At 43.4% G+C, this 24,440-nt stretch overlaps 1 protein-coding gene across 1 annotated transcript in view; it reads left to right on the top strand.

Annotated features, from left to right (window-relative positions):
* Positions 1-24,440, top strand: part of CDKL2 (cyclin dependent kinase like 2) — a 522,774-nt gene that overhangs the window by 424,492 nt on the left and 73,842 nt on the right. Inside the window, exons 8-10 of the mRNA XM_078677465.1 lie at positions 10,728-10,857; positions 17,075-17,358; positions 18,781-18,868. Of these exons, the coding sequence (XP_078533591.1) occupies positions 10,728-10,857; positions 17,075-17,358; positions 18,781-18,868 (502 nt within the window). The remainder of the gene's footprint in view (positions 1-10,727; positions 10,858-17,074; positions 17,359-18,780; positions 18,869-24,440) is intronic.

Raw genomic sequence — 24,440 nt, 5'->3', positions numbered from 1 at the left:
TCTTTTTACTTCTTCCATTCATAATAGTGATACCGTTTACGGATATTTTGGTTCACTGATATTTCCCTTATGGGTTTCTTATATTTTACCTTGATATTGTTTGCGGGAATTATTTGTCATTGATTCAATCATAAGTGCTGTGCCTATGGATTTCGATTGTATCACTATGTATTGTATTTATGTATTTCTTATACTTTTTAAAATTTAATAAACGTATTGAACAAACAAAAAAAGATAATTTATCATGACCATTTCAAAGTTATGAATAATGATGCAGCTACTCCTTTCTAATCAGGAATTACTGTTTAAAAGTGTATTAAGGAATTTCTAGCCTATGAGAGGAGTAAGCCTCAGAGTTGTGAAAAACGAATTTGGGTGTTTGTCACTACCAGGACATGTGAAACTTAAAAGTAAATGTCCTACCTCTTACTTAGACAACACCCTGGCCTTAGGGCCACCTAGGGCGACTTATATGTAATAAAAGGAGAGTTTAAAGCTTGGCAAGTGGTGGTTTTAAATTCCAAGTCGAAGTGGCAGTAAACTGCACACACAGATCTTGCAATGGCAGGCCTGAGACAGGTTTGAAAGGCGAACTGTGTGGGTGGCACAATCAGTGCTGCAGGCCTACTAATAGGATTTAGGTTACATGCCCTGGGTATAAGGTATACCACTTTACAAGGGGCTTAAAAGTAAACTCAATATATTGATTGGGTATACACAAATCTAATTTTTTTAGGGAGAAACACATGCACTTTCGCAGTCCTAAGGTCAACAAACAGATACAGCCAATGAGGAGGTAAGCAGACGAAAAGTTTAGGGAAGACCACCCTAAGGATGACCTGTCTAACAGTCACACAAACTACATGTGGCCTTTTGGGTATTAACTTTCTTCTGTCTTGCAATACGCTAACCAAATCTGCACACTAAAGGCTCCTTTTCAATGTGAAGTACAGCAGGAGTCCCTGAGATTGTAGTCACCTTCAGCCTCATGTCTTTCCTCGGGGTGCTTCATGAAGTTGTCCAGTCTACTGGGAAGGCAGTATAACCACAGCTGAATGTTCCTTTCATCACTCTCAAGAGACAAAGGCAAAATGGTGTCCTTTAAATGGTGTGCTCCTTGTCCATAGAAGCTGTGGGCATTGATTAACAAATCAGACGGCTCCTTTCATTTTGTATGAGTTTCAAAAGATCTGTGGATCCTCCGCAGCTCCAGGAAAAACAATGCTTCGGTGACATGGTACTCTTGCGAGTACTGGAAGGCTGTACTTACTTTCCAGATACCATGACTTCAAAGTAGGTGATGTGGATCGTGTAACTTTTTACAAACTTGATTTTGAGAAAAAAAATAACTTGGTTTTATCGTATGATGCACAGAATCTGCCAAGAGCAACCTGAACTCAGTACTACAGTGGTGCATTTAAAAATGTCCCTTTTCTAAGCGACAGCAATTAGTATTGGGACTCCAGGGATAGCCCTTGGTACCACAGAGAATTTGTGAATGCTTGCACACCACTGGAAAGATTTCATTGATTCCTGTGAATGTTCCACTTTCAAGTATTTCTTGACCTTTTTGCACATATCGTTTTACGTATTGCCGTAGGAATGACCTACAGCAAAGGAGGTTAGGCCGTTTTCTTTGCTGTGCATTCCTTTATTGGTGATAGAGAACTTTTTTGCTACTGAGCAATGGCTTTTGGACAGGATAAGCCGCAGGGGGGAAGTCTAAAAGAAACTTCTGAGGAGAGCAATGAAGATCAGGGATCTCTCCATGTTGAGGATTCCAAGGGCCAGAAGAACGACCTGCTGAATAGCACCTTGTAAATTGCATCGCATTTGCGAATCGCAATTAGCAAGGCACTATTTGGCATGTACAATGGTGTGTTTAAGACTGTTTGCGATTCCCAATGGGGTCGCAAATTGTGAGACTCATGAATATTAATGAGCCACTCGCAATTTGCGAGCCCATTGGGAATGAAAGGCCATCCCACGGATGGTGGCCTGCTGGGCTCAGCAGACCACCATGTCTGGGACTGCTTTTAAATAAAGCAGCTTTTTTTTAATGCAGCCTGTTTTCCTTAAAGGAAATAGTGTAACACCCTGTGATATTACAATATATATCAGCACAATTGCAGTAAAAGGGAGGTACAGATGTCGGTTCTTTTTCTTACATCTGTGTACCTCCCTTTTACTTCGATTGTGCTGATATATATTGTATTATCAATCATTGAGTGTCCACAGGAACCTCTGTTTTTTGTATAATTGTAAGTACAATGGTTCCGTGTGAGTAGGGTGTCCATTGTTTCCTTAAACGCGACCTGTAGTGCGGTGGCTGCACCGCAAGGAGTGAATTCCTTGTAGGATTGTCCTCTTACCCTGTTTAAACAAAGGGTGTTACACTATTTCCTAGGGGTATAACGTCTGAAAGAGAAGTGCTTCTATACACATGAGAATATATAGCCAAAATTATAAGTGGCCCCTCACTGTTTTCCCCACAACCTAATAAAACAGTCAGTCCAAAACAGATTATCCTAGAGAGACTTGAGAAATTAAAAAAAGAAGGACTGAGCTGCATGCATGCATGCATGCTCACAGAATACTGAAGGCTGGAATCAAACCTCAAGGATTGCCAGTGAGGAATGTACCAGGTATTTTCAGAGAGGACCCAAAAGTTAAAGGAGGGTTTAGTCATATTTCCACAACTGGCACCCCCACTGGATGGTGCTAGGAGTAGAGACGGCAGTAGAACACGCCAAGGCTGAACTGAAAGAGATAGAAGACTTAGAACGAGTACTTCTAGGAGATGACGGTGTAGCAGACACCAAAGCACTTCTTGAAAAACTCTATAAAATCATTGATGAGTTTAACACACACAAACTAAAGAAAAAGGTAGACAAAGTGATGAGACAACTTGAAGCGAACCAATTCTCAGCCCCTATGATTTCACTAGGAGGCTGCCAACATTGATAGTGTATCTACTGAATGGTCGCTTCTGTAAAAATATTGAAACCTTGCTTTTATGTTACTATAAGTCACATAATTATAGGTTTCACTTTTCACCTGGGACACTTTGCACCTGAAATTTTACTACAACTGTGAATTTAAGATATAAAAATACCTTGTTTCTCTACATACTCTGTGTTACATGTTGTTTCATTTCTGACAACTGTGTACCTCCCTTTTAGTGCTATTGTGCTTATATATATATTGTAATATCAATCATTGAGTGTCCTCAGGAACCTCTGTTTTTTGTCCACATCAAACCATGGCATATTACCTTAATTAAGCATAAAAGAAGGAAGCAAGGTTAGATGTGGCAGACATTGTACAACGAAGTGAAGAACAAGAAGTCAGAATCTCTCAACTGGAAGACAAGTTCAACACTCAAGAAAATGGGCAACCAAAGATACTGAAAAAAACTGCAGCTATTTTCCATCACTTAGACAATTTCAAATACAGGGGTTAAGGGACCGGCATTAAAATCACAGGGGTCCGGAAGGTCTGAAAGCAGGTACCATCAAACAATTGTCTGCAAATCTGGAGGGAAAGATCCAGATTCCCTCCAGATTATTCTCAGAAAAGTAATCATTATAGATATGAACACCAGAGAATGAGTTTCCTGGTTGGTTAACGAGTAGCACAAGACAACATATCAAATGCCCAACACATAATCAAGTCATGGGCAGAGCACAGCTGCAATGCTGTTATAATATGTTATTTTATAGTTATTTGTAGAGCGCACTAATCACCCGTAAGGTGAACAATCAGTCCATTTCAATAATCTGGAATATTAATAGAGAAAAACATTCAATTAAAAGGCAGAAAGTGTTGTCAAGTTTCAAGAAAAATACATCTGACACAGCCCACCCTAAGAAATACACCTCTCACAGGCGAACATGAAAAAGTGAGAAAGAAATGAGGAAGTAAAATATTTATAGTGTACACAATATTTAATTGAGGGAAGTGGCAGTCTTCATTAAAGACCTTGAGATATGCCAACAATAACCGACTTAGGGCCCGATTATGATGCAGTTAAGAAGGCCTCCTAATGACATTTGCTCCGTCCGAATCTGATTTGGAATGTGTCTTCCCTACAGACTCGGAAAGGTTTCCTACCAACGATGCGAGCTAAGAGTTAGAAATATCCTAATCCAAACCCATTTGCATTTGGAATGACTGAGCCATACCGAGCAGAATTGTACATCTCTATGGGCCACGTTTCCTAACGACCGAGTATGATGATGGATTCAAACAGTCTTTCCGAATCGTGCAGTCCAACTCAAATCGGCAGTCTGAATCAGACTTTGGGGGCCGGTAGAGGGCCCCCCTGCACCCAGAGCCTTCCCAATCGGGCCCGTGAGTGTACCCATGGGTCCCCCCTTACCAGCCATGCACAGTGTGGCAGGCATCAGGGGGTGCCCGCCAAAGGGTGCTCGATTTTACCCAGTCACCCCTTTCTTCAATGGGAGCCTATGCATTTGTTGGAACATAGGCTCCCATTGAAGCCAATGGGAGTCTGACCGAATCATATCTGGAAGCATCCAGATGCATCGTACTTGGTCAGTCGGCTTGTCCCGATCGGATTCGGTCGGAAACCATTCCCAAACCCAGTCGGTCGGGAAGATTTCCTAACCGCATCATAATTAATCTGAAATATTGGCAGGAGAAGTGTGATATCATGCACCAGCAGTAGCTATTTAATTGGTGAGTGCAAGCCCTAGGTATACAGACTTGTGGAAATATTATACTTTTCATGTCAGATGCCCAGAAGAAGTTAAGGAAACAAAGTAAAAGATGTGAAATATTTTGAACCGAATTGCACAGTAGAAGCCTTGGTATAAATTACGTAAGATGTTCAAAAGTAGTGGTAAAGACTGATGATGTGAAACGGCTTTTAGAATAAGAAAATCAAAGATGCTTCTAGGTGGAATCATAGATTAAAATAAAAAGCATGAAACAAGAATTCTTCAGGTAACTAAGTCACAAAAATCTCTAGAACTTCAATAATGACAAATACACTCTAAACACATTATAAACTGGATAAACGATATTCCTATATAACCTGTGCAGGCGAGAAATCTGGAAGAATCATGACATACTTCATTAAGCAAAAACAACTGGCAAGACAGAGCCATATGATTCCGCAAAATGGCTTGGGGCACTTATAACCCATTAATCTCCGAAGGATATCTAGCCAGAAAGTGTCAGCAATAATGTAACCCATTAATGCAAAACAAGTGAAGGCCACTAATAACAAACTGAAAATTAAAATTACCCAGGAACAGATGGTATTCCAGTGCAATATTACACATTGTTTAAAGATATTCTTGTTCAGGACCCACAAAGATGTATAAAACACAAACTATCCAAGGTGAGCTTCTGGACACAATGATATAAGCACACATAACCCTCATTCCCAAGCCAACTAAAGACCCCTTACAATACACTAATTACCACCTGAATTCCTTACTAAATATGGACAAGAAAATTCTGTTGAAGACCATTGCTGACAAAGTCCACAGGTCAATGGTAGATTATTCACACAGATACAATTGGATTAATATTGAACTCCACTTATCTCATTAGGAGAATGATGCACATCATACATAAAAGATGCTAACTGGCAGACACACCATCATTGATCTCAATGGATGCTGAGAAAGCATTTGTTCATGCAGAATGAATATTCCTAGTGAAAGTCTTGAAGGCTTCCTCAGTACCTGTATTGGATGAATCAAGAAGCTGTATTACACCAGACATAGATGCCATCAGATCAGAGGTGGTAATATTGCCTGATCATCTCCTTCAGAGAGGGATGCCCTTTATCTCTATACATTTGGCTATACATTTAGAACACTTGGCATGCCAGTCCTGAAAAGCACCAGGCATAAAATAAATACTGAAGGACATAGAATGTAGCATATTATTTCCATATGCAGGCATCATCTCATAATTTTAAGCAACTCAGACATTGACCCCCCCCCCTTAAAATTCAAGACATCAACAAGTTTGAATCATTATCGGACAATAAGATACATTTAAACAAGGTTAAAATGCTGCCTCTGACTTTCAAAGGATGGCATAGCTGTAAACCTTTATATAAGTGGAGTAGGGGAAGGGAATTCCTCAAAGAAAAGCTCGTTTTCCATATATAAAAGCATTTAAAAAGATGTGAAATCTAATTTTCCTCTCAACCCTAACCCATCCAGTTTGCCCATAATGCAGATAATCTACACACCATGCAATAGGGTGTGAAGGTGAATGCATGGGAAGCTCGAGCACTGTAGATTTCACTGATGTATGTCTGGAACTTCATTCAATTGGGTTAGAAGATGGAAATCTCCACAAATTGCACACGTTTGATTTCCTGTACATATTGCCGATTCCTTTTTGATTTGGGCATTTGGAGATTTGTCTGTTTTTCTAAAAGAATACAAATACATCTTAGATTGATTCTCCTCATTGTTCGTTTTCCAAGTAGAGTAGTGTGTGACTTGCTTGGGCCGCAATATTCCTTAATCGAGGTATATCCTACCTCAGAAAGGGCTCACACTCTGCTTCCCAAAGCAGGTCCACAGAGCAGAGAGTTCATATGTTGCTGGTGATAGCTGTCAGAAAGGGATATCCTGACTACACTTCATGCTAAGGAAGAGGAAAGATCATAAGGTTGCAATACATATCCTTTCCAAAAATACATCTAAGAAAAGCCACCAATAAAGGAACCTTCAGCTCTGGATTTGCTTATGGAAGTTCCATATGTGACCAGCACTGTAGGATGGACGGACTCACATTAATGCTATAAGGCTGAAGAGGTCAAATGCCATCATAATATACAAGCTGTTAGAAATGGGGTTTAATGGGGTTTCTGGTTGGCTAGGGTATGCATCTAAGCCAGGCAGAACCCACTACTCTAGTCAGGGTAAGGGAGATACACACCTAAGATAAACCCTTCTCACACCGCTGGTAGCATGGCCAGAGAAATCAGGTTTATTCCAGAGGCAATGTGTAAAACGTTTGTGCAACATACTTACACCAATGACACAATAAATACACCACAAAAGAGAGTTCACACAATTTTATATAAAGATATAAAATATATTATAAGTAAAACATAGACCAAAGCATCATAAATCAGTAAATACTTTACCAACTAGGCAATTGTCAAAATCATCACAATGTGTGCTATCAAAGAACGACTGTTATGTTGCAAAACATCATGAAGCCCCACTGCTGTGCATACTATGCCTGCATATTATCCAGTATTTGTTATCCTAAACGAGGCAAGTTTGGGTATAGCAAGAATACACATGAATCACCATACTTCAATGTAATGCATACACCACCAAACACAGAAACCCCTGCATCCCTGTTAGTGGGGTTACAGTACTCTTTGGGGGCCTTAGTACAATGACTTCCAGTAGGCTATGCCACAGTAGCACCTGCAGGCCTATTACAAATAACATGGTAATTGGCGTGTGTTTCTTCCACAATCAGATGGGGGCCACAGTTGTGGTCTTGCCCTGTAGTGTGACATTCATCCACTGCCCCCAAAGGTGTGTGCCAATATGGGAGGGTGGCCCATACACACGTTAGGGTGCTGTAGGGAGACCTCGCTCAGTCCCCTGTACTACACAGTGAAGGGCAGCTGCTGAGGTCACCGCAGAGTTTCTAGGTGCAAGCAGCTCCGACTTTGCAGCGTGCCAGGGACCCTCCGGATCACTCAGATCGCTGTTGCCGAAATGCCCACAAACAGAACAGTGCTGATGTTATAGCATGTCTGGGACCCTCTGGGGTCACTCAGACCGCTGTTGCTTAAATGTCCGCAACTGGAGCCACTCTGTGTGCAGAAGGGGCTGCTGGCGTGACTGGCAGCTTCTTGGTTGAGGCAGTGTGCAGGCTCTGAGCCCCTGCTGATCAGTACAGAAGGTTTGCTCTGCTCATGGCAGTAAAGGGATCCTTGGGAACAAGTACGCTCACCACGCGCTGAGGGCAGGAATGTACCCAGCACTTGACAAATGTTGTACGAAACCATAGGAGGCCTCCCACAGTGCCCACCATGCACTAGTTGTGACAGGGTAACACAGGGAAGACTGAAGCGCTCGCCCTGCGCTTGTATTCAGCCAATGATTAAAGGAATCTTGAAGCACTCACCACATGTTAAGTAAACAGATTTAAATTGCAGGTTTCAGGTTGCCATCAATGTAGTCCATCTACAGGAAGTTTCCCAATGACCACTGAGCATAAAATTGTGGCAGAAACAGGGAGCGGGCAAACCACCCAGTCCCTGGAGAACAACTGGGGAGCATTCAGTGGTAAGTAGGTAGGCAGTCCAGCACACAGGGTCACTTGTTAGAGTGGCAGTTCCCTCAACATCCTAGCAGGCAGCAGATTAGCCCAACAAAGCAAGTAGTCTAAAATGGTGGTTCTTTCTGACAGCAGAGCAATCCTCTGGTGTATAATGTAGAGCAAGCAGTGTCTGGTTACAAGTCCACTCAGCGTCTCAAAACATGGGTTCAGAGCCTTTGTACTTATACTCAAAATGTCTTTGATGGGGAGGTAACTTAAAAAGAAATCTTAGAAGTGCACTACACCTCATTCCAACCCCCCCCCCCCCCCCGGCTCCAGACATCAGTAGGAGGTAATGGAGCCCTCAATGTGAGGACAGGACACATCTTATACAAATGTAAGTGCCCCTCACCTCCCTCTCTCCCAGCCCAAGAAGACTATCAGTATGCAGATACCTCTCTTGTCACACCAAGCCTTTCCTGTGTTGTGGCTGTCTGGAAAGTATGCACAAGTCACACCTGTTACTCTGCCCTAGGTGTGGATTGTAGTCAGGCTACGAAACACCAGCGTTATCAGCACAGAGAAAAGCCCACTTTCTAAAAGTGGCATTTCTAAAATAGTAATAAAGAATTCACCAACACCTGTTAGCATGCATTTTTCACTACCATTCTAAACATACCAAACATGGCAGTGCTGCTCCTTTCAGATCAGGAGTTACCACTTACACACGTGAAAGGGGATTCTCAAAGTTAGCCGATGGAAGGAGCAGGTCTCACAGTAGTGTGAAACAAAATAGGCTGTTTGTCACCACCAGAGCATGCCACACAATGAAGGCTCATGTCCTATCTTTTACTTGCACAGCACCCTTCCCATAGTGCTACCTAGGCCCACCTTAGGGGTGATCTATATGTAGTAAAAGGAGAGTTTAAGGATTAGCAGTAGTTTTAAATGCCAAGTCAATGTGGCAGTAAACTGTGCATGCCGGCCCTGCAGTGGCAGGCCTGAAACAGGTTTGAAAAGCTACTTCTGTGGGTGTCGCAAGCAGTGCTGCAGGCCCACTAGTAGCATTTAATTCACAGGCCCTGGGTATATGAGATACCACTGTACAAGGGACTTATATGTACATTAAATATGCCAAACTAATGTAAACCAATCATACCATGTGTAAATGAGAGAGCACATGCACTTTCGCACTGATTAGCAGTGGTAACGTGCCTGAAGTCCTCAAGCCAACAAAAACAGGTCAGAAAAATACAGAAGGAAGGCAAAGCATTTGGGGATAACCCTTCAAAAAGGGCCAGGTCCAACACAAGTTATCAATGATCTGTTCAAAATAGCAATAATAAGTCTTATTCATTACCAAGAATTGCCCTAATCCACCTCTCAGCCTCCAGCTGAACGCCTGAAAATAAAGGCCCATGTTGCAAACGGTGTTCTATGTGGTTATTAATTCAACAAAATGCTAGGCATCATCTCAACCCAATTACATCAATGTCTTGAATGCTTATCCGACCCTTAGCTCCTATTTCCAGATAAGGGATTATAAAAAGAGCAAGGAGTGGATACCTCTGAAAGTGAACACGTCTCTCACAGCCTTGCTTGCTTTCTTTTCTTGCTACTGCTCTCTTGACACCCTAGACCAAGGGTGGAAAGGGCAGTACCGGGGAGATCACAGTGCAAGCCAGAGTTAGCCCCTGACCACAAGATGGCATCCATGAGGTGCTATGGTCAACACAAAAAAGATCCAGAATCCCAGCCAGAGGCTTGCTTGTCTCATTTACTGACAAGGCCCTATGAAAATTGAGTAGCACAAAATTAGGTTGGCTTTACACTAATCATATCCAAGGAGGCAGCTGCTTGGGCCCACAGCAAAGGAATACATTGCTCCTAGACAATTCAGTTTGATAAGCTGTACAGTTGTGGAACTGTGACAATGGATGCAGAATATTAGTTTTGCCAGTGTGCCATCCTCAATCCACACCCATCACCCTCCGAGCTAGCCTACCACTACTTGGAGATGTAGAGAGATAACGCAAAATAATGGGGCTCTCCTGCAGAACGTGATATGGGGCCCTTGAGTCTTCCATATCTCACAAATCTTCATTTGCCATGACCTTAGTAGGGGAGCACCTCAAGGGTTGAGGCTCCCTTTGCTCCAGGGGCTGCAGGGGTCTGCAGTAGACCCCTGCAGAGATGGCTGTTATTTAAATTTTAGAGAATGTCTGCCGACCCTAGGCTATCTCCAGGTGATGCTATTGTTTTTGTCTTTTGTTGATTCTCAATAAAAAATTTGAAACTTAACTTGTCCATATTAGACAAAAATTAATCCAGTGCACCACAGTATTAAAATCTAACTTACACAATTATGTAGAAATTCCTTTAACTTGTATTGGTTAAATGAGTACACTGCTAATGCAAAGCTCTTTTTGTTTGTGTTCAATTAGGTTTCCACAAGAACTCAGTGTCAAAATACAGAAAGATGCCAGAGACAATCATTTTCTGCCAAAAAAATCCAAATTCCACAAAAAGGATAAAGAGGATACTCTGGAAGAAAGGCAAATGATGGTAGCCCATGTAAGTAATTTGTACACTGGACTGAAAGAAGTCTAATGCAGAATAAAAATACATTTTTGTCTATTTTATCACAATTGAATCTCGTTGGCACTTGACATGCCTCTGCTCTCCAGTCACTTTATCATTAGTTGCTTTCTTATACCATACTACCATAATATGAAACATAGTTCCACAGAATGCAGTTCACACATCATCCAGTACAACATTCACATCAGTTGAGCTTCTCCATCTACCTGTGCTGGTTTTAGAGGTGGTAAGGAATTCCTAACTTTTCAAGGTGGTATTGCTTCTCCCTGAAAGTCTTGCCACCCGCTAAAATGCATACAGTGGAATATACAGAATAAGGGATTGGATGTTGATACAGTAAGGTGTGGAGGCGTGTCATTTAAAGACAGCCCTACCTATGGTTTTCTTCTATGGATCATGAAGTAGTCTCAGCACAGAGTGGAACCCCCCCGGAAGAATAAGGTAGGAATATAGATTTTGTAGGAAGCACAAGAAGGAGACATGATATCTATGGGTGATCTCTCCCACCACCCCATCATGATCAGTGCTTAATTTGTGGGGGAAAACATAATGGGAGGGGCCCAAAGTTATTCTTAGAAACCTTCTACAAAGATGACATGTTGTGAGATTGCTGAATACCAAGGCTGTCTAATGTTGATTCCATCTCATTCCTTTTTCTTCCACCACACTATGGTTCCTGTTGTAAGTTCTTTTTCATCGCTACTTTCTATGTTTGTCATTGTTTTGCCAGCTTTCTCTTTCTTTCTCTTTTAGATTTCACTCTCTTTCTCTGGTCAAATGCTGACCTTGAAAAATATGTCTGGATCCCCAAAGATGAAGGCCAGAGCTGATCACCTGTAACCAGTGGCAGAAATTAATATTAGTTAGTCTCAGTTGCATTGTCCTCTTCCATGTGCTGCCCCAGTGTTATGGGGCCCCACACCTTAACATGATTCTTGTCATTATGGAGCAGTCTGTTTTTTATATGCTTCCTAAAGTATTCTGTGGAGAAAGGGTCTTTGGCGACCTTTAGTAAACACAATATCAAAATCCTAATGCCCTGTCCTAAAATGCACAAAGGATGAAGGTGCCACCAGCGAAGAAAGCAGTTTGTTATGAGTTTGAATATGAACCCAAAATTTGTCCCTTGGCTATCAAGGGCCTCATATACAAAGCCATTGCGCCATGGTTGCGTCACCATTTTTGATGCACTGGTGGCACAGTGAGCCTTCCCATATTTACAAAGCCATGTAAAGACATCCTGGGTTATTCTGCATGAAAGAGACATTCCATGGGTGTTGCTGTGAGTGTTCCCATGCAACATTCATGAAACCTGACACATTCCCAATCAATCAGTAATCTTATAAAGTGCAACTAATTTCCTGTGAGGGTTTCAAGGTGCTGAGTGGGGGGGTGGATCTCCTGTTCAGTGTAAGAGCCAGGACTTGAGGTGCTTCCTGAATCTTGCCAGGTCTTGAGGTGCTTCCTGAATCTCGGCAGCGATGGTGCTTGCCTGATTTGCAGGGGTAGGGAGTTCCAGGTTTTCACAGTGAGGTAGGAGAAGGATCATCCACCATCCATGGGATGGTGGCCAGGGCCAGTTGGGCAAGGCGGAGATGCCTGGTGGGAGTGTGGAAGGTTGACAGCATGCACTATATAAGCATTAAAATCAATCAATCAATCAATCAAGGAGAGGCGGTTGGTGAGGTATGCAGGTCCGGCATTGTGGAGGGCTTTGTAGGCTTGCATGAGGAGCCTGAAGGTGATTATTTTGTTGACATGTAGCCAGTGAAGGTCTCTCAGGTGGCAGATAATGTGGCTGCAGAGTGGGATGTTCAGGATGAGTCTGGCAGAGGCATTCTGGATGCTTGGCAGTTTATTTTCTGGAGTTTCTGGCGGGTGCCAGCGTAGAGTGTGTTGCCGTAGTCAATTCTGCTGCTGACGAGTGCATGGGTGAAAACTTTCCTGGACTCGGTGGGGATCCACTTGAAGATCTTATGAAGCAGGCGGAGCGTGTGGAAGCTTGAGGATGACACAGCATTGTTTGGCAGTTCATCGAGAGTGAGGAGTCCAGGTTGATGCAGAAGTTTTGTGTGTGATCCGTGGGTGTGGGGGTTCTGAGCACTGATGGGTCACCAGGAGTTGTCCCAGGTGGAGGGGGAGGAGCCCAGGATGAGAACTTTGGTCTTGTCTGAGTTAAGCTTGAGGCAGCTGTTCATCATCCAGGTGGCGACTACCTTCATCCCGTTGTGAAAGTTGCTCTTGGCGCTGGGGGTTGGTCTGTGAAAGAGAGAATCAGCTGGCTGCCGTCCACATAGGAGACAATGTTGAATCCGTGGCTTCTGACGATGGCTGCAAGGAGGGCCATGTAGATGTTAAAGAGGTTGAACCTTAGGGAGGATCCCGGAGGCACTCCGCAGCTCAACTCTGTGGGTTCTGAGTTGAACGGTGGAAGTCTGACTCTCTGCTTTGTTGTGGATGCTGACGTTGTGGAGTCTTGTGCCGAGGGTTTGGTGGGAGATGGTGTTGAAGGCGGGCGAGAGGTCCAGCAGGATGAGGGCAGTAGTTTACCCTTGGTCGAGGAGGGTGCGGATGTCATCTGTAGCAGTGAGGAGAGCAGTCTCGGTGCAGTGGTTGCTTCTGAAGCCCGAATGGGAGAAGTCCAAGATGTTCATTTTGATGAACTGTGAGAGTTGGGCATTGATGGCTTTCTCAATGAATTTGTGTGGTAAGGGGAGCAGAGAGATGGGTCTGTAGTTCTTGAGGTCCGTTAGGTCAGCAGAGGATTTCTTCACCTGACCCAGCATGCTTCCAGTCTTCCTGGAAGGTTTCGGACTCAGTGGAACTGGGTTCGGGTGGGATGGAGGTACCAACTCTGTTGAAGGTGCAGTGAGGGCAGGGATCCAAGGGGGCTCCAGAGTGGATGCGTTTTATGATCCTGTGGGTGTTGTCTGAGGTGAGGGTAGGCCAGTTGATCAAGACCTGCTGGGGTCAGGAGCCATTGGGTGCAGTGGTTGTGGGTGGGTTGGTGCGTCTTGGGTTGTGAAGCTGTCGTAGATCTCCTTGATCTTGCGGTGGAAGAAGGTGGCGAGGTTGTCGCAGAGGTTGTGAGACAGGAGAATATCTGCTGTCTCTGTGCTGGGCATAGCAAATTCTTTGAGCACTGCAAAAAGTTATTTGCTATTGTATGCATTGGCGTTGATGCATTCCTGGATGGTTGCTTTCTTTGTTGTTCTGATGAGGTGATGGTGTGCTGTGATGGCGGATTTGAAGGCTGTGTGGTCTGCCGTGATGTTGGTGCTCCTCTATCTTTTCTTAAGCCACCTGCAAGTGCGCCAAGACTCGTGGAGGGTGGGGAAGAACCATCTGGCATTCTTGGAGGGCTGTTTGCCTGAGGGTTTCCTGATGGGAGCCAGTGTGTTGGCGCAGTCAGGGATCCTGCAGTGGAGGTTGCGTGTTGAGGTGTTGGCATCCGTGGATGTCGGTGGTGGGGTCTTACTGAGGGAAGTGGTGAACTGGTCTTCGGTGACCTTGTTCCAGCTTGTTATAGGATCACAGTGAGCCTGGTGGCGTATGGTGGGTATGGTGAAGAAGGAGTGTACGAAGTGGTGGTTAGTCCATTGTGACCCTGACGTGTGGCTGACGAAGATGAGATTGCTTGTGGAGAAAGTGTGGTCAAGCGTGTGTCCTGCTGAGTGGGTTGGTGGTGTGACCAGTTGTATGAGTCCAATGGTGGTGAGGTTTTCCAGTAGAGATGAGGAATTGTGGTCTGCGAGGTTGTCCAGGTGGAAATTGAGGTAGCTGAAGAGGATGCAGTCCTTTGAGGCGAGGGCGTGGTGTGCGATGAAGTTAGTTATGGCTTTGCTGAAGGGAGGGTAGGGTCCAGGGGGGTCTGTAGAGGATGGTGCGTTCAGGTTGGTCTGGATCAGGAAATGGAGGTCTTCCATGTCGGGTGAGTGGTTGTTTGCGATGCATCCTCCCGGCTGGTTGACGTGGTCTTTGTGGATGAATTTGTAGCTGTCGGGGAAGGCGGTGGCAATATCTGGGGCTGAGGTGGAGTTCATTGGGCTTCCAGGTTTTCCCAGATTTACAAGGTGTTGTAAACATGGTAATGCGTCCAAATCCTGCGCCTCCCCAGGAGAAGCATAGAAGTGGCGCAACGGGGAGAAATACTTTTATTTCTCATCGTTTTTTTATGCATGCTACAGAATGCAGCACACATAGAAAAAGGAAAATGCCATAAATTATTGTTTTTGTGCAGGAAGCTGCTCCTTCCTCCACAAAAACAATCATCCCGCAATGCAGACACTCTTGCAACATGACGCAATTGTGCCTGCGCTGGCGCATTGCAGCCAATTGTGCGCCAGCAAAGGGAAAAGCACATGGATGCATCGTATTGTTTTTAAACAACGCATCCCTGTGCTTTTAAAATGAGGCAGCTCGGCGCAGCAAAATGGCTTGCAGCGCCGCACTGCATAATTTATTCGTAAATGAGGCCCCAAGTCAGGTTGTATGATAGAGGCACACATGGCTAAACCACGTGTGCTTCTACTGCGCAGCCCAAACCACAAATGCGTCCTAACCACGCATTCCTTTACCACTCATGTCTTTACTACACACTTTTGTGGTAACGGCATGAATGGTAAGGGGTATGTGTGGCTATTGTCGCCACTACTCCGACCCCCCCTGCCCCCCCCCACTTGCCCCTCCCCCACCCTGAGGTTCAAAACCTTCCCTGAAAACGACCCATTCCCCTCCCCTGAGGCCTAAAACCCTGCCCCTTAATATACACTACCCTGACCACACCCACCCCTGTGTTGTTCCTAAAACTACCTCAACCCCTTCAATTGCCCTGAGGCCTAAAACCCTAACCCCTAATTTAAAAAACAACGACCCCTGAGCCCTAAAAACTACTCGCCCTCCCCTAAGCCCTAAAAACTATCCCTCCCCCTGCCCTGTGGCCTAAAAGCCTGCCCCTTAACATACACTACCCCAACCCCACAACCCCCCTGCACTGTCCCTAAAACTACCACAACCCCTTCCACTGCTCTGAGACCTAAACACCTAACCCCAAATAAATAAAAACTACTCTACCCCAGCCCTAAAAGGTACCTCACCCTCCCCTAAGCCTTAAAAACTACCCCAACCCCCTGAATCCTAAAAATTACCCTCAACCCCCAGACCTGAAAACTACCCCCAATCCTAACAAACTACCCCCAAAATCCAGCCTCACTTACCACACCGCATTCTCTTCAAATCCTTCCTGCTTCTGACCAGCAGCAGCTAGACCATGCACTACCTTGACCACACGTATGCATGGTTAAGGCAAGTGTAGTAGCGGGTGCGTTGTCAGAACGTGCGTGGCTCTGTCCATTCTATTTTTACTGTTTCCCCCCAAGTCCTTATCCTTCACAAAATGCACCAGTACATTCTGTGATTTCCTAATAATTAACAAGACCAATAACTAGTCCGATAAATAATATTAAAAAAACGTCTTGCTTAGAGTGAGTTACAAGCAGAGCAGTTGTCAAAGAAAGGGTGCAATCCATATGAATGAAGCTACTGTTCTACTAGAGTAGTTTTTGTTCGATTCTGCGGGAGGGCCATTTTTTACAAAGGAGCTACACAGTCCATTTGGCACAGCATACCCTGTATAATGTGATCACCTGCGTTGCTTATTAATATCAAGTAACACTTTCACTAACACTTTCATTTACCTCCCTGTCGTTACAGTCTAAATTAATTATAAGGATACAGCTATTCTTTGAGTAACAGGGTTTCTCCTGTAACTTTGCCAAAACTCATCTCTTCCAAAAAGGTGTGGAAATATTCTACAACGAAAAGTTGAACACATCAAAAGTTTTAAAAACTCAATAAAAGTACACTAGTACAAAATATTCTGAAAGGCAACTATCAAAAAGCTATGAAAAACAGCAAACCGGTTTATTTTCTCATCATTGCCCTCCTCGTTATCTAGGTATTTAGCAGGCTGATGCTGAATTTTAGATAAACTGGACTTTTAATTGACTGGTTTATGTGGAAATGTATAGATCTAAGGAAAAATGTTCCTCATTATGTCTGTTTCTTTGTCTGTTTGGGAGGGGCAGAATGGTGGGATCTAATTGATCTTCTGCTAATCAAGTTGTGGTACTACACCTGTGCATAATGTCCTCAGTAGGTTCTGCAAACAAATGCCCTTATTTCTATTTAGGATTTCAACAGTGAGCCAAAACTCAAAGAAGCAAAGCCATTTAAAATTAAACTTCTAAAAAATGAATCGGAGAGAACAGGAACAAGTGATCGATCGTCCAATCTCAACAGCTTCTTTGACACCGGGGCATCTCCAACCAAGGCAGTCCCACAGGCCACGCTGAAGGAGTCCAGCAGTAGTTTGGATTACCCCAAGAACCCAGCCATGCAGATCCCGCCCATTGCCCACAACCTGTCCGCCATCGCTTCCAGCATGAACGCAACATCTGGGATCCACAGCTTCAGGTAGGGCGCCGGACTCGAGAAGGCCTCCGCTGTCATCTCCTTGTCTTTGTGCGAAGGCTGTCAGCGGAACCTCAGCATTAGCGATGTTGTTACACTCAAGTCAATTGTAATGAGAGGACCAGGTGAAACAGGATCAGGGAGACGCGGTATTGGTAACCTGTGTCAGAAGTCTCGTGGTAAGCGCACCTTGTGACACCTATACCCTGATGACAAACAGCTGCACATTGCAACGATTGACTTGTAACACATGACCTTTTTATAATGTAAACAGAGTAGTACAGTTTCACTAAATGCCTTGTTTAGCTGATACATGATGATATTATTATTCAAGTGCAAGCATGGGTTATGCATTCAAATCCTCTAGAGGCTCTCAAAGTATAGTTCAGGGCAAAGAGAGGGCGCATAGAAGTCAGAAGGAGGTCACACTGACAAACATACACATTGTAGCAGCCATATCAGTCTAGTACAGGCAGATCCTTGCACATACTAACCCAACCTTAGGAAGAGCAGCATGTCATTATAGGCAGCTATGGCCGCTCTGGTTTGCAGTCTCTCAGCTGCTGATTTTCATTTCCTTCTCAAATCAATCACAACTATCACAAATCTACTTGGATTTGACAGAAGGGGATACAATTATTCTAAACCTCATGGTACTGAAGGAATATTAAAAAAAAGTAACACTTGTTACCAGTCCTTCATCTGTTGATTTTTACTTCTCTATGAAGTTGAAGTGACAACATAAAAATGTTACTTGACTATTATTAGAACTACCACACATCTACCTGAATTTGTCTAAATGGGATTTAATTATGCTAAACTTCATTTATACAGAGAAATTATTGGAGGAAAAAAACACATTTTATGAAGAAATTAAATTGCAAATCGATAACCATCTTTTAAAATACTTGTGCTCTGTGGTGGTAATTTTATTTTACTAATGTGTTTATTAGTGTTGAGCAAATGAGTACTAGGAATAAATACTCCAATGAAGACATGCTGAATGAATTCTGAATACTGCTACTCAGGCCTTGCTATCCTCCTCTGACCCAAGACTCTGCTAGCCGCACAGAGGCCTCACCAGTCTTGAAAATCGTATAGATATGATCAGATATGTGAGAAAGCGTAATGTACTCAGACCATGACAAAAGTTAGCTTTAGGTTTACTTGGGAAAATCAGTCTTCAGAAGATTACTTTTGTGAGTAGAAAATAAATTCAGTTACAAGAAACATTGATGTGAGTTAAATCCATCCTAATTCTTAAACTTTTAGGCATCCAGTCAGGGGAAACTCTAGTCTTCTTCCAATCATACCTGCTGCACATTTATTTTGTTACAGAAGTGGATTACTAAGTCAAGCACACAGGTTTTGCATGTTTCCGTAGAAGGTTTCCCTTTAATAACTTAATATGTTTTTCTATTCAAGGCCTGAGGAAAAACCTAAAAAGTATATTAACCCTTTCAAAAAACATGGGCAGCTTTCTCCAGCAAGCCATTATAATTTAAACATGTCGGTAAGTAATTCTTGTTATTTGGCCTCAACGTTGTTTGTAAAAATACAGAATTGAAAACAAATACATTTAAATATTGACACACATTGAAAGCAATAAAACATTATTTTTCCGGTATTTTTTTCAGGGGTTCTCCCTTTCTTCCTTTCTTTTTGTTTTGCTCTATTGTCCTATAAACCGCCCTCCCTTTTCTTTCCCACCCCTTTGGCTGTTCCATTTTCATTAATTTGCTTTGCTTTGTTTTTCTATTGATCTTTTCTATTTTACATAGGTTTGGTATTATGAATATTGTTTGTAGCATTTATTAATGCCAAATCCTCTTGGACTTAAAACACAGAGCCTGTATGCATTTGAATGTAATTGGTCTTTCTGCCTGATTTTATGAATAAGCTCTTTCAATGTGATTCAGTTGCTCCTACTTAGTTGGCCATGTACAAGGATGTATTGCGTGGGACTGTTGACGCGTAGAGTGGTAGGAGAACACAAGACTAAACAATAAAATAAAACGTTTGTATTTTATTTAGCAAGTTTGCTACAAGGCATGAGGCACTAGGAAATACTTTTCAGAAAAAGAAAGTAAAAAAAAGTGAAGGCCTCAACGCCGTAAACACCAACTAAAAGTTCTATGTAGAAAATGGAACTTAGAACAGTTCTGCATGCAAAGGACAGGTTGGCATCAAGGGGTTCCGAAAGTCCCTATATATACTGACTGCCACGTTGCTGGCTCAGAGTTTTCATTTAATAAATCACTGCATTTTGGGAGTACTAGTTTGTGTTTGCTTCATTTCACCCAATTGAACTACCACGCTTAATAACAATACTTGTAAACTGAAACCCAGGACTAAATGCAAGTTATTTAATGTATATGTATGTAAATCGATCTGAAAAGCCTAAATGGGTATATTCTAGTCCCAGCGAGAGGCAAGTACTGATGTGCAGTGTTATATATATGTAGCCAGAGCGGTATGGACATACAGAGCTCATTGTATTGCGACCAATGGGTGATGATTCCAAAGAGGGCAGCGATTGGGCGGTCCTGAAGTCCCCCATCATCCAGTAAAAGTGCCTACTCTAAGGAGGGGGGTTAAAGTTTGAGCGGGCACATATGCTACACTCTTTTCATCTCTTCTAATGTGATTCTATAAGGTTTTATTTATTAGAATGTTATTTTCATATTTCTTTTTTAATATCAGTGCCTCAAAGCTTTCTATAATAACATTTGAGACTCAATTAAGCAAATTAGCAAATATTTCCTCTGCAAATGGGCTAAATACTTAGGGCCTTATTTATCAAACGGTTGCATCGCTGCGATAGAACAGAGATGCAACAGTTTTAACTGCACCCTCCTTGCGACACGATGGATGTGCCATATTTAATGTACGGCGCTCCATGTCACAAGGAATGACAGATACGCCAGGAACCTTGACGTATCTGTTAACGCAAAAGTCACACATTGCTGGAGTTGTGTCACAAGTATGACACAACTTCAGCAATGCATGGGGTGGGCCTGTGCCTACAGCACTGCGTCTCCCTTACACCTGCAATGAAGCAGGTGTAACGTTTTGATGCACTGTCGTCCTAGAAGTGTCGCAGTGAATTCTCGACACTTCTGCAACCCTTTTCTACAAGGGAACACCCACCCTGCATACATTATACCTGACACAAGTATAATGTGGCACAGGGCTTTACAAGTATCACCTAGTAAATATGGCGCAAAGCGGCACATAGTTCACAGCGCTGCTGCGTCACAAAAAGTGACGCAACTGTGGCACAAAAGTGTCACAAGGCCTTCATAAATAAGGCCCTAAGTAGACATGTAGGTTGAATCTTCCAGAACCAATTGCCCATCTGTGCTTTCATCCATCTGTAAATTTGTTTGATCCCCTTGTGTCTCAGTGTACCGTCTTGTCTGACTTGAATGAATATTTCTTTATTCGGTTTTACAAAATAGAAAACCATAAAAACAGTGTTGTAATCAAATATAAAAGCTTTTAACAATTAATACACAATCATTACAAATTAAAAAATAATCATTCCACACTAGCATGGACGATCAATATTTGGAGAATGATAAAAACGTATCCAGTTCATAAATCGTAAAAATGCTCTACAGGTTAATTCTGTGTTTAAAAATACATTTCAAAAAGTTGACGACATGGTAACAAATACATTCGGACTCTAGAAACTGTAATCGCAACATCGCTGGGCGACATTGCCTAAAACCCCACTGTTTTAACAGAGGTAACAACCAAAGTCTCCGATGAACATGATAAAACTTGCAGAACAGAACAGTCTGTATCGTCGTCTGCTCTGATGTTTCATCGCAAGGGCAAGGCATAAAAATCGAATCCCAGCTATTTCTCGTTGGCAAAGCTACTAAAAGATGGAAGAGATTTAATCTAAATCTCGTCAGAAGAAGTCGCTCAAATACTTTAAACTCATATGTTAGATAGGGCTGGATAGACAGGGTAATCTGAACAGCAATTACATGTTGGGCAGAAGGTTTCGTTGCTTCACTAGCAAGCCTTAAGCCTTCCAGATGGCTCAGTGCCTTTGCTTTCAGGTCCTTCTTCGAGATTTCACGAATCTTCTCGGGTGTTATATAATAAGACTCAAGCCCTAAGTCAATAAAAAAAAAATTCACATAGAGGAGCCAACTAATATTCAGTGAATAATCTAATTCCATGCAATCTGCCATAATTTCCTTTGTTATTAGGTTCTTTTTAGAAATCCATATTCGACGCCAAAGTAAAAGTGGTTGGATTTTTGCCAAGTCCCCTAAATATGGTATCCCTAGTTCCAAGTGACAAGCTAATGTGGAAATTCGTTTGGGTGCCGCTAGTAGAAACCTTAAAAAATGTTTTCTGCCACCTGTAAGGAGCTAATGTTAGCGTGCCCCCACACTCCAGCCCCGTATAGGGCTATTGACTGGCATTTAGCACAATAGATTTTTAGCAGTTCCGCGGGAGGCCTTTTTCCCAACCTTTGTGAGAAGTTTATGAGGGTGGTGATGGCTCTCATAAAAAGTTGTTTTCTTGCCTCAACCGCGGCTTTCCAATTCAATTTCTGGTATATTAAAATGCCCAAATAGGGGTAATGGGCCGTTGATGCAAGTTTCTGATTACTGAGGAAAATATCTTTAACTCGTTTTTTCCCTGTTTCTGCTGTCATTACATATGTATTGTTTGTATTTATATGTAAATCAAGGCTCCCCATGAAGTGTTTGTACCTATCCAAGGCCTTCTACAGTTCGTGTGGGGTACGAGCCAGTATCACGGCGTCGTCTGCATAGAGCAGAGCGGGAATCGGGCGCTTTCGCTCTTGGGGTAGGTCCTGGGCCCCCCTCAGCATCTCCACCTCCAGGCCATTTGTGTAGAGGGAGAACAAGAAGGGGGCCAGGACACAACCATGATGAACGCCACGCTCCACTCCAAACGACGCCGATAGCTCGCCCTTTGTGCCGAAACAGAACAAGAAGGGGGCCAGGACACAACCATGATGAACGCCACGCTCCACTCCAAACGACGCCGATAGCTCGCCCTTTGTGCCGAAACAGAACAAGAAGGGGGCCAGGACACAACCATGATGAACGCCACGCTCCACTCCAAACGACGCCGTTAGCTCGCCCTTTGTGCCGAAACGTACCCTCGCGGAGGCCTTGGAATATAGCTCCCTCAACAAATCTACAAGGGGAGCATCTACTCCTATTTGTCCCAGGACAGTCAAAGCTTTGCATGGGAGACACAGTCAAACGCAGCGGACAAGTCTACGTAGACCATGTATAGCTTGCCCTGCTTTGCCTTAACATATTTCCCCAGCATCATGGAAAGGTTTAAAGCCTGTTCTATTGTGCCAAAACCCTCCCTAAAACCGAATTGGAGGTTGGAGAGGACCCGCCCGTCCTCTGCCCACGACTGGAGACGCTCCAGCACGACTCTACCCACTACCTTGCCCAGCGAATCCAGCAGTGAGATAGGGTGGTAGCAAGATACCTCTTGCTGGACTCCTTTTTTAAAAATTGGGACCATGATAGATTTGGTCCAGGAGTCCAACAGCCCTTTCTCTGTAACTGCATTACACACCCTGGTCAGTATTGGGGCCCAAAGATCAGTGTTATGCTTAAAAAGGTCCGCTGGGACCCCGTCGGGTCCCGGGGCTTTCCCATTCTTACTAGCGTTTAGGGCCAGGAGCACCTCAGATATGTCGAAATCCAGGGGAATAGGGTGTAAGACTGCAGGGGAGGGAGCGTCCGTGCCTATTTGAACAGCGTTCTTCTGAAATATTTTCGTAAAATGTGAGACCCAGACTGATTCCTCAATTGCAACTTCAATTTTGGGGAGGTTATCATCTGCTAGAAACGGGGATTTCACCACTCTCCAAAAGGCCCCGCTGTTTTTCTCTAGGGCACTTTTGTGTAGTTGATCCCACAGGGCTTGTTTTAATTCTCCCTTTCTCTTTTTCCGCGCAATCGTATACTCTTTCCTGCCTTCCTAAATTGATCTATTTTGGGCTTTGCTGTCAGTAATTCCTTTGTTTTTAGTAGAATTACGGCAAAGTTGTTAAGGACTTCCTCATCTGTGGTTGTTAAATCAAGGCATCTCAGGATATATGGGTAGGCTACTCTGATCAGCTTTTTAGTGATTTGCCCAGGGTTTATCTTGTCCCATCACATAGAGAGCCCATTTATCCTGTCTATATGTATAGTGTTCTGTCTTAGTGCATTAGCTATAATCTGTGGGGGTGAGTGTGAGTGTGTCAGATGCAATTCAAACCTGAGGGCAAAATGATCACTTAATATGTTAGGTAGCACCTCAAAGTTCCTTACTCTATTAACAAGAGGATTTGATACCAACACATAGTCGACTGTTGTTTCAAACCCCCTCCCTAAATATGTTGGTAGTAGCCTATCTAAGGTTGGTGCCAAGTTATTAACTATTGTGAGACCCAGGGCTGTCATAACTTCGTTCATAAGGGACCCCAGCTTAGTATGGTTAAAATGAACGAGGGGGCTATCATACTCATCCACTAGCCCACAGATGTTATTGCTGCTAAATGAGCAGGGGTGCAGACTAAAGTCCCCCCCATACAATGTTCACGGTTCCTTTTTCTCCGTGATCCTGACTGAGCTGGGTGAGCTTATCATAAAGGTTGGACACAACCCTCAAGACCTGTCCTTCCGCTAGATTGTTGTACAGATTAAGCAGGAAGATGGTCTCTTTATTATTAATAGAGCGACGGAGAAGCTGAAAATTAACATCCAATTCTACTACAGTTACTTTTACGTCTTGTAATGTGTTAGTTATGAAGACGGTCAGTCCTCCCTTGGGCCTGCCCATAACTCCCGCTAAAGCTGGGGTGAAATATGTTCTATAGCCTAGGAGATGGAGTTCACTCGTAGACCATGTCTCCTGGAGACAGATAATTTTGTACTTTTCCAGGAAACTCAGGGCACTACCATCTTCAACCTTAGGGCGAAGGCCCGCAATATTCCAAAAGATGACACTTAGGGCTTGAGAGTCCTTTGTTAAAGTCCCACTTGATGGAATAGTGGGGTCTGGATTTTCCCCGTGACCCC

This window comes from Lissotriton helveticus, chromosome 2_1 (genome assembly GCF_964261635.1).
Source record: "Lissotriton helveticus chromosome 2_1, aLisHel1.1, whole genome shotgun sequence".
Classification (NCBI taxonomy): domain Eukaryota; kingdom Metazoa; phylum Chordata; class Amphibia; order Caudata; family Salamandridae; genus Lissotriton; species Lissotriton helveticus.
Note: the sequence above shows the minus strand (reverse complement) of the source record. Positions and strands in the feature narration are given on the sequence as shown.